Here is an 18,330-nt window from a genome sequence, read left to right on the forward strand (position 1 = left end):
CCACTGAGGGAAGAGAAAAAAAAAAAAAAAAAAAGGATAGAACAAATTAAAATATTTCCATGTATAACCAAAACTAGCAGTTCGGAAGTTTCAACCTAGATCGAACTAATTCCTGCGAACAGGAGGAGGAGGAGATGCGCAACGGCAAGGAAAAGAAACATAGCCGCCAACAAAAGTGGAACGAGAAATATTACCCTCTCAAAAGGTAGAATAAGAAACACTACCTTCACAAAAGGAAGAAAAAGAAATATTGTCCTCACAGAAGGAAGAACTTTTTTTTACACTCTCGAATATCATCACCCACCCCCGCGGTGCATGCAGCAACGCCTTTTCCATTACCGGGCAACATCCCAGTAGTATAACTTGCAGGAAGGAAACGCGTAGGACCGGGGGGAGAAAAAAAAAAAAATAAGTAAAAAATAAAAAAATAAGTAAAAAAAAAAAAAAAATCCAAAGATACATGTGAAAGGGGAACTCCTTTTAAAGTAGCTGCCTGAAAGAAGGGAATTTTCAGAAATGGAGGTCAAAAACGAAGTTGGCCAAAACCCAGATGCTTTTTTAAAAAAAAAAAAAGCGAAAGGAGAGGGAACAAACGGGCGCACGCTCCGAAAACGGATATAGCAAAGGGAAGAAATGTATGTAATAAAAAGAGTAGAAAAAATAGCAACAACGAAAATGACCGCGCTGAAGACCACACTGATAACAACCCCGGTAGCTGCGCCTACAACCGCAACGATCTCTACGCCTATAACCGCTACCACGACCAAGGGGGGTACAATATGCTCAACGATCAGGCACACGATGCAGGATTCGCACCTGAGGAGTTAGGACGCGTCTGCGGCGACAAGAACGAGATAGCCCACGCGGAAAGCAAAAACTACAAGGGGGGTGCACCTGACGAGAATGAGGACACCACCATGTCCACTTACGATGATAACATGATGGAAGAAGCAGACAATACACAGCATTGCGACATGCATGACGTATGGATCACACTTTGCCAATATCTCAATTGCATGCAGAAAAAAGACTACATAAATGAGGAAGACACACATTCCGAATTAACGGTGCCACCAAATCAGTTTTTCAAAACTTCTAACTTTTTTTGTCATAAGAATAACTTTTTTTGTGGTGAACATGAGAAGGATTATTCGACTGTTAATTCGGTGGACGCCAACAAGGCAGGCAGTATCTTCTGTTGGAGGGCCTCCCATCAGCGTGGTGAGGATGCGCCATGCGGCTCCGCGCAGGGAGGGGATGACTCCCCTGGGGAGAGAAATGCTAACCACATGTCGAGCATGCATAACATTGGCAGCCTCAACAGTAAGAATGACCCCATGGGAGGGGAACTCCCAGACGGAGGAGACCCCTCCCACCTGCACAACGCCCAGGAGGAGAATGAGCAAGGAGAAAAACAAAAAATAAATATACAAATCATGAGTGAAGGTAAAGAAGGGTCACATTACGGGAGTGCGAATAATCTGAATGCTTCGTCATCCTTATTTTCCAGACACACAAGTGAAAAAAATAATTTGGGACACCCTGCTGACGGGGTAAGTCCTCTCGTCAGTCCCGACCCCCCCACCAGTGATGGCAAAATTGACAGAAACGTCATCTTCATACAATTACGAAATTTCTCGCAAAAAATTGATGAATATATTTCTGACGAGAAAATTTTCAGAGCGCAAAAGTTAATCCTACACGTAAAAAAGTACGTAGAGTATTATATTAACTATTTCAAAAAAATAAACGACGAAGAAGTTGTTCAAATGTTAACAAATTATTATGAGGAGAACTGTACTGATAAAAATAACAGTTATAATGTGAATAGTTTAAAAGTCCATATAATTTTTTATTTTTTAAATTTTTTCCGCTTGCATGAGATGTCGAATGTGCTGCAAGATTATTCATACTATTTTTATGTGGACAAGAACAACAGCGTATCTTCTGACACGATGAGCAACAGCTTGGACAACAACACTTCGCGCACTCTGGGAGAAGATGCGAATATGAACAGGAAACCTTCTGAGGCTCACTCTGCAGACCACTCCGCTGCCCACTCTGCCGGCCATTCCGCAGACCACTCCTCTGGCCACTCTGCCGACCACTCCGCTGCCCACTCCGACGAGGGTCTCCCTTGCGGATCGTCCGCCATGGGGCTCAGCTTGGACGGCGAGGTGCGCAGTGAGCAGAACGGCGAAGTGAGAAGCGCGCAAAATGGTGATGAGAGAAGCTCGCAAAGTGGCGAGGTTAAAAATGAGGCCCAACTTGAGGACCGACGTGCTGATCCACGTGAGGATCGATTAGAAGAGCCAGCAGACCCAAAGGAGCGCCCAGCGGGCGACCACCCCAACGGCAGCAACCATGTCGACGAGGAGGAACAAGCAAAACGAGAGAGTCAAGTCATTGTGGACAAAATGTATCACCACCAGTGCAACGGGTCCAGCGTCCTCAGTAGCAGCAAAGTCTCATTCACGAAGAAAAATTCCAAAGAAGAAACCAATATAAATACAAAAGGAAGTAATCGCCATATGGTTAAAATTATTCAAAAATATTCAAGACGATTTAAAAATTTTAGGAAAATGAAACAAAACAAAGAAGGATGGATTAAAGAAAATGATAAATATTTGGATTTGTGGCACCGAGTGGATAGTGACAATAACATTTCTGTGCATATACGAGCGAAGCTTCCCTACGAGGTCAGCAAGATCCTGTCTATTATCAGCGAAACGGAGCTAAGCACCCACTGGGTGCCCTTTCTGACATCCTCCGCGAAAATCAAGAGCTTGTCGAAATCCAGCGCCCTCATTGCGCAGCTCTACGAGTACCCCATAATAGGGAAGAAGGAGTCCCTGATGTACTGCCTGGGTGAGTGCAGCGCGAGAGCGGATCGGTGGATCGTCGAATGAGCTGATAAGCGGATAGGCGGCTTGATGCGTTTACAGCTCTACTCCTTTGCTTCAATACCTCTCCGCCTCCATTTAAACATCTTCACTCATTTTGCTTCACCCCCGTTTTGCTTCTCCCCCGTTTTGCTTCTCCCCCGTTTTGCTTCTCCCCCGTTTTACTTCTCCCCCATTTTACTTCTCCCCCGCAGGCGCCAACTCGCTGGAAGAGCTCGGCTGCATAATCCTCTGCTGCACGTGCCCCCCGGAGCTGAAGAAAGACATCCAGTTCTACCAAAACATGTGCGAGCAAATGAACATAAACAAAAACGAGGAAATATTAAAAGTCAAGGAAACCCCTTTAAAATTCAGAAAAGTAAAAAGAGAAGTCACTTTTTTTGACTGCCAGTTGCCAGAACCCACCCCCAAAATAGACAGACAAAGGGCAGCCAATTTATGCTTCTTAATATACCCAGTGAATAATGGAGACTCCACCGTTCTAGAGCTATTCGTTCATTTCGAAAATGAGTTTAAGTACACACCAATAAAAATGGTTACTTATTTTATTAAAAAAATTGTGAAAAATATGTACGCGAATATCATCAAAGCGTGCAAAAGTTACGACACGATTTATGCCGACCGGCTAACCACGAACCAGGAATTTTATCTCTGGCTCAATGACCAAATTAAGAAGTACACCAAGAGCAAGCACCAGGCCAAGTTCATTGATTCGATAAGTCTCGAGAGCTACCACGAGCCGGAGAACAGTGACCCGATCTAGAAACTTGGGGGAAGTGCGCAGGATGAGCGGCAGGGTGAGCGGCAGGGTGAGCGGCAGGATGAGCGGCGCGTTAAGAGATACACAGATAGGCGACACGCACATGATTTGACAGCCTGTCTCCTCATCCACCCATGCACTCATTTTGTTAACTCCTCCCTTCTCTGTGCATACGCCACCCCGCTTTCCTTATCCCAGCACTCGCGCCATTTTTCCTTTCCGAATTGTGATGTTATGCGCGCGTTAAAACAACTACCTTGTGCAACGTTCACCTGCTTCAGTGCGCCTCTTAGGGAGTCCAGGAGTGAAGGTACTGTTTACACACCATGTGTGCATATCTGCCCAGTAAATTTTTTTTTTTTTTTTTTGTAAGCGAATTTTGGGAGGATTGACCCATTTGCGGTTTCCTGCCCCCACGGCGTTGCCATACCGCGACTTCGTTGCTACCAGCTTAACGCCATTTGATTATTTCCATTTCATTGCTGTCCCTTTTGCTATTTCATTTTATTTTTTTTTAGTAATTAACGTGATTTATTTGTGCCCTCTTCATAAAACCGATAAGACAAACACACGTGCTGATTTCGTTTTCGCCACATATGTTTTCATTTTTTAATCGTATTTAATTTTTTTCCTTAAAAAGAACTTACCCATTTTGAGTAAATTTTTATTTTAACACACAATTCAGTGGGCTACGCCCAGCGGTATGTGGAGCGTGGGGCTGAGCTCTTCGGGCAGAACACGGGGAAAATAATTGGGAACAGCAATGAAAGAAGCAGTGGGACAAGTAAAACGACGCGACTTTGCACAAACTCCAGTTTTGTGAATCGCGTCCACTTTACAAAGGCATACACAGAGCACAGCTGTCACAAAAATAGGTTCCATTTTGTACATCACAATTATTGTTATGAAAGGGCAGTTTTTTATTTTACCCAAATGCGCAACTGCACAGATGGCAGTTCATTCTTTTTGTCCCTTGGCAAACGTGCACCCCCTCACTCTTTTCACATAATGGTGTAAAATTAAAGGGCATTCGTTTTTCTTTCGCGCATGTGATTTTTCAACAAGGCAACATTGTGCAAAGCGTTAAGTGGAGTGACGCGCACAGTTTTTGCTTTTTCCAAAGCGCAGCCCCTTTTTCCTCCATCACGCAGAGGCTGCGGTTCACCCCGAACAACTGATCATTTAACCATTTGGCAAAATTGTAATGAAGGAACGCCTTCATTTGGTCTCTCCCTAGCATATTCTGGTTTAAAATGGCGAAATTTTAAATGCCACACAAAGAGAAATGACTCGTTCTTCTCACTGCCATACGCAGTGATTTACGTCCATTTCATCTTTTATACGCTCATGTAATATAAGGCATGACGACTTTTTCTACATTTTTCAGTCTGTTTAGAAGGTGAAGAAAAAAGGAACACCTGCGTGGGGGCATCGTACATATAGGACAGGAGGAGGGGGGCATTATCCCAAACGTTAAGCAGAAAAAGTGTGAGCTGCTTTTTACGGGGTTGGAGAAATTTCCCCTAATTAGGTACACAAGTGAATTGTGACTTTTGCCTGTGAATAATTTTTTTTTTTTTTTTTTTATAAGCTTTCATTTTAGCTAGCTAATTGTTGTGCACAGTTCTGCGCTAAAGTGGGCAAGCGGAAAAAAAACAGTACAGAATAGCGCAACTCAGCAGCGCAGTTTAGCGCAGTGCGGCACAAAACATAACCCAAAAATAGCGCAAAGGAGCTCTAAAAGTCGGCCTTAACACGAACCAGGAAAACCCACTAAGCGAGCATTAACATATATGCACGAACTGCAATTTTGCATGAACAGTTCAGAAAAAAAAAAAAATATACGTATTTTCCCCATTGTGTGCAAACGAATAGGCAAAAAAAAAAAAATTATGGTCCATCTGATGAAGGTGTAAAAGTATCTCCCTTTAAAATTTTGCTTATCGAGTAATCGCGCCCCCTCTTTTGTGGCAACATTAAGAGAATATTCCTTAACCAGACAACCTTTGCGTACACAAGATTGAAGCGTTTTTCACGCGAGGAGAATTTACGCGTGTATCGCTTGTCCCTCCATCAGCTCTGCGCTTTAGCACGGACCTGCTACGTTTTCCCCGCGTCTACACCAAACGGGAAGGAGTACCATGACGGACAAAATATGTCACAAACTGATCAATGAAAACATTAAAACGTTGTGTCATGAACCCTTGGGGAGTAACGACAGCTATGGGAAAAGGCCGCATGGAAGCTTTAACAACGGCGTTGGCGTAAACTGCTCCGCGAAGTGCGATGAATTGTGTAACAATATAAATGACCGACTGCAAAAAATTAAAGATATTGTACACCTTAGGTCGGCAAAGCCAAATGCAGTCCTGATAGAAACCCTAACCTATATCAAAGAGTACATAAAAGAAATACAAAAGTACATAGATCTTTTTAACAACGTCATATATGAGGAGAACAAGGCGTATGCTTATGTGGAGGATATAATGACCTCTTTGGATAAGCAAAATCAGAACATTCAGAAGATTTTTCATATATGTAGCAAAAATATTGTCATTACGAAGAATAACAGTGAACTCGTTTTGCAAAAACCGCAAAGCTACTCTTCTCTCTCGGCCAAGTTTGTTAGCAATTTGCTAAGTGTGTGCAAGGAGGAGGGGGATGAACAGGGGGACAACGCCGAGGGGGGAAATCACCCTGAAGATGGGGCCCCAAATGGTGCCCCGAGTGCAGCTCGAAGTGCGACCCAAAACCTAAGCCAAAACGCAAACCAGAACGTACGGAAAAATGTGATCTTAAACGAATGCCCCGGTGAGGACTACATTAATTAGGAGATCCCATTCGGTGTGGGGGTCGGCAGCAATTGCGCTTCGAAGCGAAGGCGAAAATGTGTTGTACTTTTGGGTCTAATCTTCCCAGCGGTTGACCCTTTTTTGAGACCCAGCCCCCCAATACAAGCATTTTTCATGGATCCCCCTTTTTGTAAAATTCGAACGTAACATGGCAAATGTCACTTGTGGTGAAGAATTTTCCCATTTAGAGGAACGCGGTTCGAAAGGAAAAAAAAAGGCAGTTAAAATTTGGCTCGACTTTATTTATATGTAAAATGTAATTTTTTTTTTTTCATTCAGTTTTTTTTTATTTATTTGTTCAGTTGTTTATTTTTTTGAGCATTTAACGCCCCCTTTAAAAATTTTATTTGCCTCCTGCAACATGAGTCTGCAGCTGATTCGCCTCCCTACCCCCCGAAAGTAAACACAAGAGAGGGGCGCCCGCTTCGCGAATGCACACGTACGTTACATGTGCATGCATACACGTGTGTATAACCGAGTTATGTACCTAATCCGTGTTTTGCCATTTTAAAGTGTGTGAAAAAAAAAAAAAAAAAGTAAGATAAAAAATGAGTTGTCCAGATATACTGTTGCATGCAACCTACATGATTGAAAAAAAAAAAAAAAAAGGTCCAACCTGGAGCACCACCACAAGTCATACCTCTTCCACCGTGGTACATATTGCACTTACACTTTTGTGTACCATTTGGGTAAGCCTGCTAAGCTAAAGGAGAGACAAAAAAAAAAAAAGTAAAAATAGATTTCTCCATTTATTCATGTCAACATAGCAGATAAAAACTCATGTCCAATTTTTTAGTCTTAAAATGTGTATATAAACTTTCTGAACAGTAGGCCTGCGTTTGTCCTGCTTTGCTGCTCTTCTGCTTTGCTGTTTTTTTTTTTTTTTAAAGATGAAGTGGCACGATTTGTACAAATCTATCCCATCTGTTTAACCCATCGGTACACCTTGTACTTTTTTTTTTTTTTACTTCGCGTAGATGTGTGTGTAACTCCTATGCCACAAGTAGACATGACGGATAAAGGAAATCCGAAAAGAAGCCATCCGTGCGTGTAGACAAAGCGGCGAATCTGTGCTGAGATAGTTAAAGTAGACGCGCCTACCCATCCCGCGTAGCCAAAGGTAGCAAAAAAAAAAAAGCAACCTTCAAATGAGCACGCGCTTCCTTCGCTGCAACCCCGCTTGACACACTTGGAAGTAGACAACAAAATGACTATAAACTTGATGATCCTATTTCTCACCATTTTGTGGCTTTATGTACCAACGTGTAGGAATGAGAAAAGGGAAGGCTTGAAAATTTTCGACGTGAATTCTGTTGAGGGTGAATGGAAGAACGAGCAGGCTGCGGAGAGGGGGCGGAGGAGACCGATCGGAGGGAGTCAAGTGAAAGTCGGCGAGGATGGGGCAATGGGCCTAAAATGGGGTAGGCGCAAGAGGGGGAGGCGAGGTGGACTTGCTTCCGAGATGCACAGCGAGATGCACAGCGAGATGCACAACGAGATGCACAGAGAGGTGAACGGACAGGGTGATAAACCAACGGAAGAGAGGCATCCAGCGGAGTCCTTTGCACAAAGTACACTAATATACCTTTACCAAAGCAGAGACCTGGACAGCGCCCTACAAATCATGTTGAACCAGTACTGCCACCCGCACATAGCAAGATTCTCAGAAAAGACAAACCAATGCCATTGCTTCGATAAACTAAAATTAATAAGACATGTTAATTCCCCTCGATGTGTAGACAACTGCGGAAAAATCATTAAATGTTTTGGGTTCCCAACAACCCTCCCAATTAAGAGTATCCCAAGAGAGGTTGTAAATAGATTAAAGAAGAAAAGTTGTATCATCTCAAAAAAGCAAAGAAAATTAGATAATCTATGCGGAGAAAATAAAGTGTTTCGTTATCATAGAAATAAACAATATTGCATTCCTCATAATGTGTTAGACATGGACAAAGTTAGCGCAAGTTGTTTTAATGAATTCAGTAAGATAACCCTTTGTGCTGGTTTTTTGGAAGATGCTGATAAGGACATTGCAAATTTTAAAGTCAATTATAAGAATTCTGTGCGTTCCATTTTGTACGATTTGTGTAGTGAAGAATTGCGAGGGAATGGGGAAATGTACAATGGGTGCCAAGACAGGTCGATATCAGGTCATATATGTCTACCCTGGAGTGCTTTAAACATAGTGGAAATTTTAGGAATAGAATACACACATAACTACTGTAGGAATCCAGAAAAATTAAGGACAATATATTGCTTTGTTAACAAGAATGGGTTTATATTTCGAGAATTTTGTGAGATAAAAAAAGACATAATAATGAATGACATTACGTATATTAATGAATCCTTTTTTAACTTCGATGTGACGATGAAGAATGTGTCCGATTTTCGATTATCACTCATCACAGGAGATTGTTCCGATCCACCTAAAAGAAATGAAGACCATCTTAGGAATATTATACAAGAATCTACTGATTATACTTACCATATTGTAGATGGTGACATAGCTGTGACTATTTCCTTCAGAAATTTTTACATGCGGGTTTATCGCAATCCTGTTTTTTCTATATGTGCATGCTATAGGGATTACTACTCTAATGAGCACTTTAAGTCGTGCTTGCGTGGAGGCTATTTGACCAAGGTGGGGAGCATGCTATCGAGCGATCACATTTTTAATACATCTGTTAATGTGTTTAATGTTAATAAGGAGAATAATCTGTCCTTAAATATTGACAATGCGCTTATGCAGAATAGGGAGATCTACATAATGCATGGAGAATACTCCTATGAATGTAGGAACTTACGCTTTCTGGAAAATATGCATCCAACCGGTTTTGAAAAATTGATTAATATAGATATTAGCAAGTCCATTCAGAGAATAACTCACAATTGGAGCAGATCCAAGGGGTACTCCACTGTTTATGCCTACGCAGATAAAATTTTTGACATGCAAACGATGCTCAATCGAAATAATGACTTTACCAGAGAGATCAGTGAAGGATTAGATATCAGTGGGGAGAATGACAAAGAAGGCGTTAGTCAATTCTCTTTTCACAAAATTTCCAATTTGAAAAATGGGTCCAATTTGATATGTATAAAAAATCCAGAATACAGCATAGTCAGATACACTTACGTAGGCCGAATTATTTTAAGTGACTACAACACGTCGAACGTAAAGTATATTTTAAAAAAAGAAACCACCGTTTTTGAGGATAGAGTCTTCTTGAACGACATGTCAAATTTTAGTCTGAACGAACACTTATTTTCGTTGAGCACCAGTTCATGCCCACTTACAAACGCCAGTCATTTAAAAGAATTCTCGACAAAAATTGTAGAAGAAACGCACATTAACAGGCTTAGGAAATATTCAAGCGCTTTCTACTATAACTATATTAAAAGCTCCTTCAGGAAGAGTTCCCAAAATGATGATATACTTGAGGGAGCCAAAAAAAAGAATCGCTTTTATACTTTTTCTTTACAACAAATAAAGAGTACTGGCGTTTCCCTAAATTATTTCTGCGAAAGGAAGAGTCAGTTTGATGGACTTAGCTCCGTTTCACTCATCAACCTTTCCAACTTCATTTTTTCTCCGTATGAAGATTTTGCTCATTTTTTCCATGTGCGAAGCGTTCCAGACAGCACACATAATACCTACCTAACTATAAAATTGTTCGGGGTTCTTAGAACCCACTTTTATATCCACGAGGAAGAGACAACCCCTTTAAAAATGAGCATTTTGTCGCTCTGGTCCCACGAGGAGGACAACTACGTTTCCCTTTGGTTTGTGACGGCTGAGCACTTGACTCCATTTTTTTTGATGAAGTACAACTTTTACGCGCCCACGTTTTCCTTCCTGGAGCTGGTGCCCCCGAAGGCTCCGGCCATCGCTACCGCTAACACAGCTAACAGCGCTAACACAGCTAACAGATCTAACACAGCTAACCCTGGTAACGCCGCTAACCCTGCTAACCCTGGTAACGCCGCTAACCCTGCTAACCCTGGTAACGCCGCTAACCCTGCTAACCCTGCTAACCCTGGTAACGCCGCTAACCCCGTTAACAGCGTCGGCACCGCCCCAAGTGGACTCGAAACTGACGACACCAACTCGATCCCCCCGGCGAGCTCCCAAAGTGCAGCCGACTCGTCGATGAATCCGAACGCCATTGCCTACATCTACACCTTCAGCAGGAAGCAGCTAGCCATGAAGAAGTACAGAACCAGCGATTTTTACGACTTCACCCTGGAGAAAACTAGGTATGCAGTAAAGCTTTCCAGAACAAATAGTATACATAAATTCACCTACCAAGGGGACACCTTTTTTTTATTCCTGCTTAATGATAATTTAATCTCCCTCTGGAATAGCTATTTTGAAGAAATACATTTGAACGATTCGGACCTTAATAATTTTATTAAGTCCACTCCGATTAAGATTCAGTGCCTGAACAAAAGCATCATCACGTGTTTCGTTCTATACGAGTTTCACCAAATTTTGTGGTTTGACCTTGTGTTGGATCCAGCCGTGAAGTTGAGGTCTTTGACAGGGGCACCCCCAAGTGGTGCACATGCGGAGAAGAAGGAGACCTACGCACTGGGGGAAAAGATGACGAAGCTGTCCCCCAAGCAATCCTTCATAGACCAGAAGAATGAGAATAAAAGTTTTGGGATTCAATCGAAGAACGTCCCATCAAGGGAGGTAAAAAAGGGATACATAAAACATATGTATACGTACATAGAAAAGGACCTGGAGATAGTTTCCGAGATCGCGAAGGACATGACAGTGATAAGGAAGATGGACGAGTACATCATTTATGTCTCCAACAGTGAGTCGAACAAATTGCATATATACTCAACGGACATGTCAGAAAAAAAAATAGAATATTACAGGTATGTAAGGAATGAACATATGTCCAGCTACAAAATAAATTCCATTTTTACCTACTCGCATAAAGAGACCAATTTTATTAACTCCTTCATAACCAAGGAGAATGAGATGCAGCATGCTGTGTCGTCTTTCATGCATGAAAGGTTGAGTACTACCAAAGTGACATACAAACAAAATACGTGGCATGTGTACAATAAGAGTATCGAACTTGCGCCTGTCATTAAGGGAGATAAGAAACAGATAAAATATTTTACAATAACTGATATGAGCCCCTCTCTAAAGGGACAGAAAGTTATTATCCTCAAAAAAACGGGAGTAATACTAATCAAGCTGAACAAAATTAGGACGCCAGAAATCGAACTGACTGTGACAATGCATGGATTATTTCATGTGTCTACTTTACATGTCCGCTTCAAGATCGTCTGCATGATTGGACACTACTTCGAAAACAAAAAGTGTCATCCATGTCCGAAGGGCTCCTACAACAATCTTAATGAGATCAAAAAGAATATAAAATGGTACACTTCGTGTATCCCTTGTAAGGAAAATAAAACTACCTTTGAGCCATTTCCCACCAAAGAGCAGCACTGTGTTTGTGACGTAGGATATGAATATATAAAGGATCCCCAAAATCCTCACCAATTCATTTGCTCTCCTTGTAAATTTGGAGAATATAAGGACACCATATCGAATAATCTATGCAAAGGAAATGGGTGCATCGAAAATTCAACCTCCTACGTATTGGGGGCTAAAACGGAGGCAGAAAGTTTCTGCACCTGCGATCCTGGGTACTTTTTAACCTTCGATAAGTTTGAATCCCCTAAATGTGAGAAGTGTTTAGCAGACCATTACTGTCCAAGTAAATTAGAAACAATACAAAAGTGCCCCAAACATAACGAGACTTTGTCAGAGGAACGAACCGATTTTACCACCATAGATAGCTGCCTCTGCAAAAGGGGATATGAACCTATTAACATGAAAAAGGTACAAGAAAAGGGATCAAGGGAAGAGCATTATTATAACCTATTCTTTAATACCTACTCTTATAAACCAAAGCAAATTGACCCCAAACATATTTGCATGGAATGTAGCATAGGTTATTACAAAGACACTGTATCATCAGAGAAATGTAAAAAATGTCCAAACAAATCTATGAATAAAAAGTTTGGAAGTACCACCGTAGAAAGTTGCAACTCATGTTATAGTGGTTACTACAAAGATTCGGAGAAGGTCTGTTCTACATGTCTCCCCAACCACTTCTGTGTGGGTAGCTTTCCTCCCGATGAATTGACTCAATACATTGGAGATGCAGTCATATGTCCAAAAAACTCCGTCACGCAGGTGCCGAACGAATATAATAACTCCTTTAAGGATTGCTTATGTATAGAAGGGTACGTAAAGCACCTCCAAGAATCTTACAACTTAAATGAGCACTGTAAATTGGCCCCACTGAACTTTTACAAAGATACTATATCGAACGACTTGGGCACTTCCTGTCCCCCCAATAGCATCACCCTAGTGAAGGGGGCTAAATCTATTCACGAGTGCATATGCCGTAAGGGCTTTTACTATAACAGGAATAGGGGAATGTGTATGGAATGCCCCATAGGATATTACTGCCCCGAGAGAAACAGAAAGAACAAATTTAGCGGGCCTATAAAATGCCCTGAAAATTCTGGAAATCTAAAAATGGGTTCTTACGAATTGGCTAACTGCCAATGCAACTTTGGCTACACCCCCAACGCCCCGGTCAATAAGGTTATAAATGCGTACACGTCTGTCAGGAGGCAGAGTACCCGCCATAGTAGCGAACAACCTAGTCAGTTCCCCTCATTTGTGCACTTCGGGAAAGTCCTCACAAGGAGGAACGCCTTCATTCATAGTATGGCAAACGTGGCTACTACCCATGAACAGAGCAAGACACCTAAGAAGAACCCCTCCTTGCTGCTATGCAGCAGGTGCCCAAACTCGACCTACAAATCGACTATAGCGAATGAAGCCTGTCACGAGTGCCCCCCTAATAGTGTTACTCTTAGGAATATCAACAACGCAGACTTCTACTTCTGCCTCTGCAATGAGGGGTACTACTTGGAAGAACGGACGTGCAAGCCGTGCTCCTTCACGAAGATGTACTGCCAGGGGGAGAGCATATTCGAAGTGCCCCCGGACATGTACAATCAGATGATCGAGGTCATTAGGAGGCACATCGAGTCGTTCGGCCCCTCCCAGGGGCGCCGCTTCGTTAACTGGGTGATCCATGAATATAGTATGCTCGGGGGTGACGGGGCGCACAGGGGGAAGGCGGAAAGTCAGAAGGGGGGTCAATCCAGCAGTCAGGGTGGAAATGTGGACGCATCTCAGGGGGGGGCTCAGGGTGGAAGTGCGAGCGCATCTCAGGGGGGGGCTCAGGGTGGATCTCAGAGCGGAGCTGCTATTCGACCCCGCGAAGGCGCACGTCCGGGTAAGTGGCGCAAACAGGGCAAGCGCCGCAGGAAACGCCCCATCGGTAACTACTTCGGTAAGCCCCTCCCCGTCATGCTGCTCAGCCGCCTGAGCACCATAGCTGACGCGTCCACGAGTCTCTCCCTGAAGAGGCACCAACTAGCGGATACTCCAAACGGGCAAATGAACCAGAAAAAAAGGCAAGACAATGTAATGAACCTTCTTTTGAAGAGATTCTTCTACAGAGACAACAACAACGTAGTGTACGCAAAGTATCAGCATTTTGTGAAATGCCCAGATAATACGGCAATCCCGCTGGGAGTAGATTCTGTCCACAATTACGATGACTGTAAATGTGCCAAGGGGTACTACCTAGAATCGAAGGATATGAGCAGATCGGTTAAGGTATGCAAACGGTGTAAAGAAGGGACATTCAAAAACTTCGTTGGAGATGAAACATCCTGTGTGTCTTGTCCCCCCAAATCGACAAGTTTGGAAGGATCTATTTACCCAACGCACTGCTTCTGTAAGGAGGGTTTTTTTTACAGTAAACAGAACTGTTTGGCTTGCTTAGAAGGGGCCATATGCAAAGGAGGGTTATACCAAAATGCCATGAGTAGAATCCAATTAGGGTTAGAAAATATTCACATAACTGCAGAAGATCATGTGAAGCCAGAATCTAAAAAAGGGTACTACTTAGATGAAGTTATGACAAAAAATATAGATGTAAGTGAGTGGAAGTTTATAAAATGTCCAATACAAGGTGCCTGTCTTGAACGAAATAAATGTCATCACACCATGAATAATTACTTATGTGTAGAATGTGCAAAGGGATATACCAACACATTTATGCGATCTGTGTGTGTAAAATGTCCAAATAATACAGTCAACATAGTTATCCTATTCTCCATCTATATTACATTCTGCTTTATCATCATTCTGATATCATACTTGAATGTGTCCTCTGGATTTTACAGAAGGTCGATCCATTCAATTGTTATAAAAATTGCTGTGAATTATATTTCGAGTATGCTACTGATTAACATTTTAGAAGATAAAAATTTCCTTTTACCAGAGTTTGTATACCAGTTGTATATCAATATTACCAAGTTGATAAATATAGGAGAGAGTAGAAGAATCATTAGCATCGATTGTTTATTGAGACATTATTTTGACCTAAGCTATGCGGACTCTTTCTTTTACTCCAGTTTGTTATTTTTTTTTATCCCTGTACTCCTCATGGGGACGTTAACTTTTATGTTATTTGTTATCCTGAATATATACACTCTGTTGAGGAAGAGAGCAATAGCGAACAAACTGGACTTGCTCAGTATAGCCAAAAGGGAGAGAATTTACTTCTTGGCAAACTCCTTGGAGAAATGCTATTCTAAAGAAAGATTCATCATGATGTTGAGATATATAAAATTAGAACACTACACTTGGATGGATAGAGCATTTATTTTTTTTGAAGATATGATTCCAGTATATGTTACCTTTTTATTTATGATACATGCAAAAACGTCTCTGCGAATGTTTCAGCTCTTTGACTGCTCGTACATTATGTACACAAAGAATTTGGGCAGATATATCCTAAGTAGGGTTAGTAGTGTCCAGTGTGATTTGAAGACAGATTATTTGAAGTTTTTCATTTTGGGTGTATCAGGAACGGTTATATGGTCTGTGGGTATCCCCTTACTCTCCTTCTTCGTCCTGTACACTAATAGGCACAATTTGTTTCAAGAAAATGCTCGCATAAAATATGGCTTCCTACACAATGGGTATTTGCCAAACAGGTGGTACTGGGAGATTATCGTCTTTGCGAGGAAGATATTTTTTCTTTTCATCACCACAGTTGTGTTGTTCCCATCAGACGAAACGAACACTTCCAAGTTGCTGCTAATTACTTTCGTGGCGATATTTTCCTTGTGTGTGCATTTTATATTCCAACCATTTGATAAGAGAAATTTTTTTACCCTAAACAAGTTGGAAAATACCAGCCTCTTCATATGGACATCAACCATTGTGGTTACCTCCATTTTGCTTTCTATCAATTTGAATGAATTTCTGAACTTTGTGATTTTGTTTTCCCTAATTTTGCTGCATGTCATGTTCACTGTGAAATTGTTGATTTGTCTGTTCTACGAGTGCATCGATAACCTCAGACGGAAGAAGGCACTCTACCACGTGCCCATTGTTAGCAGTTTTGCCAAAGCACTCGTGGATGTTGTACAAAGGAGAAAGGCACAGGAGCCCCTAATTTCCTACGACAAGAATGCAAGACAAATTTCGATTATTTTACCTGACCGCGTTATGAAGAAAAAAAAAAAAGTCAGACTTTTTGCTAACCCGTTCGGGCGAATTTTCAAAAATGTGCGCGGCTTTTGGAAAAAGGGGATGAAGCAGCTGGGGGGGGGCCGCTCCAGTGATAATGGCAGTCTTGGCAGGATTGGCAGTCTTGGGAGTTTTGGCAGTTTTGGCAGTCTTGGCAGGCTTGGCACTCTTGGCAGTCTTCGCAGCTGTGGAAGCACCCAAAAAGGGAGCCACTGCGGTAGCCACTGCGGTAGCCGCGGAGGGCACGCGCAACTCAGGCAAGGCACAGGAGAAGATCTCCCAAACGACGAATCCCTTGGAAACATCCAAAAGGGGTCATCAAAAAAGGGGGCGAAAAGAAGACCAACACGTGGAGCCAAGAATGACGCACAACATGGAAGCCTGAACGTGCAGGGAAAAAAAGGAAATAAAAATGATGACCATTTTTTCCCACAAAATTTACCGGAAAAACAAAAAATGAGTTTCTCCTTTTTTCCCAAAAATAATTATCAGTCCGTCTGTGCAAATATGAACAAGGAGCAGCGAATGTTCGCAATTGAAATTTACAAAGAATTGCTCGACATATTCATGAAGAACGTCACGTTAACGTACATTTCGGAAAGCTTTTTCGAATTCATATTTAAAATTACCATCAACATAGGAAACTTGATTGACAATCTGGACCAGAAGGATAAAATATTCGTGTCCATGGATCAGGAGCAGAACTTTAAGAACATTATTCAGTGGTCTCTCGAACGGATGGAAAAATGTAGCGAAAATAAAAAGTTGGAAGAAAGCAAGATAATTAATTTGAAAAATTGTAAATATGATTGTGGTTTGCTTAATCTCGATGTGGACACGCTGCAAGTTCCTTCTTCGCTCTTTGAAGAGGACCGAATGGAGTCCTATCGAAGCGTTGGCAAGACGGCACCAGGGGAGTCGTCTAGGGAAACTTCTGGAAAGTCCAGCCTAAGCGGAGGAAAGGGTCCCGAAATTCAAGGTAACACCCTCGGCGCGCCAGCACTTCGCTCGCCATTACGTGGCCCCATCGATAGGTTACACGATCGATTGGGCGCAGCCTCGAATTATCTCATCACCACAGCACCGCTTCACAGCACCGCTTCACACCACCGCTTTACACCACCGCTTCACACCACCGCTTCACACCACCGCTTCACACCACCGCTTCACACCACCGCTTCACACCGCCGCTTCACCCCCCGCACAGTGTCCGAGGAAGAGAAAGAGAAACTCTTCTCATTCTTCAGCGACGATCTCCTGGACAGGAAAATCCCCCTCTCCGAATTTTATATAATCCTCACAGAACTCAAGCTCAAGTATTGCGGAAACCTCACTGCCTACTTTTACATGTTCAGGCAATACAAAAAATTGGAAAAGCTCCAGGAAAGGAAGAAGCTGAGAAGGCTAAACAAGAAGCTGCGCAAGTGCCAACGAATTAGTGACACGAAGAAGAAAAAGTCCGGCGAACAAATGCTCGAGAAGGACAAAATAAAAGAAAAAACAGCGCTACTGTACAAGGAACATAAAGACCTCACTAAAATGTTGGAGCAGCTGAAAGGGCAGTACATTAATATAAGTAGGAACGATTCGGAAATTTTTTCATCTGAGGAATTTGGAATGCCCGATATGGATGGCGACATTTCCCCTTCCAGTGGGGGCTCCATCGAGGGCGTGCTTCTTTCGATGGGCTTCGATCAGAAGGAACCCGAAAGCGATCGGGGCGAGCGGAAGTTCAAGTGAGGAGTGCGCGGAGCGGGTAAGTCCCACCAGTTGGCTAATTAGCGGTTTGGCGCAATTTTTTAACCACCCCCTTTTAACTTTTCTCCCCATTTTGATGTCAATTTTTTTTTTTTTTAAGTCCACCGTCGGGTACTACCCTTTTCTTGCCCACGTTTGTGTTGTTTTTATTCTTTTCACATTTGGCGCACGTCGACGAGGTGACCAATGTGTGATTTGTTTGTGTCTACAATGTGTTTACGCGGTTACACCCCCCCATTTATGTGGCTGCCTATTCCCACCGTTGCCATGAAACTAGGCTAACCTCCTGCAATACCAAAAGTCACCCCACACGGCTAACCTTTTTTGCGTTATAGTTCTGTGCTACTTCCCCATTTCAAGGCATCAACCTTGTTCACATATTTTAAGCGATACGAGAATTAT

At 42.4% G+C, this 18,330-nt stretch overlaps 3 protein-coding genes across 3 annotated transcripts; all 3 read left to right on the forward strand.

Moving 5' to 3' along the window:
* Positions 1-779: 779 nt before the first annotated feature.
* PCYB_071890 (hypothetical protein) lies at positions 780-3,666 on the forward strand (the record flags this gene model as incomplete). Its single annotated transcript, XM_004221586.1, has 4 exons — positions 780-1,446; positions 1,511-1,553; positions 1,589-2,868; positions 3,098-3,666. 4 exons carry the CDS (start codon positions 780-782, stop codon positions 3,664-3,666), a joined length of 2,559 nt encoding a protein of 852 aa, XP_004221634.1.
* A 2,138-nt stretch (positions 3,667-5,804) lies between these two features.
* PCYB_071900 (hypothetical protein) lies at positions 5,805-6,283 on the forward strand (the record flags this gene model as incomplete). Its single annotated transcript, XM_004221587.1, has 1 exon — positions 5,805-6,283. A coding segment is annotated over one exon (479 nt), but the record flags the coding sequence as incomplete, so codon positions are not given.
* A 1,439-nt stretch (positions 6,284-7,722) lies between these two features.
* PCYB_071910 (cysteine repeat modular protein) lies at positions 7,723-17,910 on the forward strand (the record flags this gene model as incomplete). Its single annotated transcript, XM_004221588.1, has 2 exons — positions 7,723-17,149; positions 17,378-17,910. 2 exons carry the CDS (start codon positions 7,723-7,725, stop codon positions 17,908-17,910), a joined length of 9,960 nt encoding a protein of 3,319 aa, XP_004221636.1.
* Between the last annotated feature and the right edge of the window lie 420 nt (positions 17,911-18,330).

The sequence above is a fragment of the Plasmodium cynomolgi genome, chromosome 7 (assembly GCF_000321355.1).
Source record: "Plasmodium cynomolgi strain B DNA, chromosome 7, whole genome shotgun sequence".
Taxonomy (NCBI): domain Eukaryota; phylum Apicomplexa; class Aconoidasida; order Haemosporida; family Plasmodiidae; genus Plasmodium; species Plasmodium cynomolgi.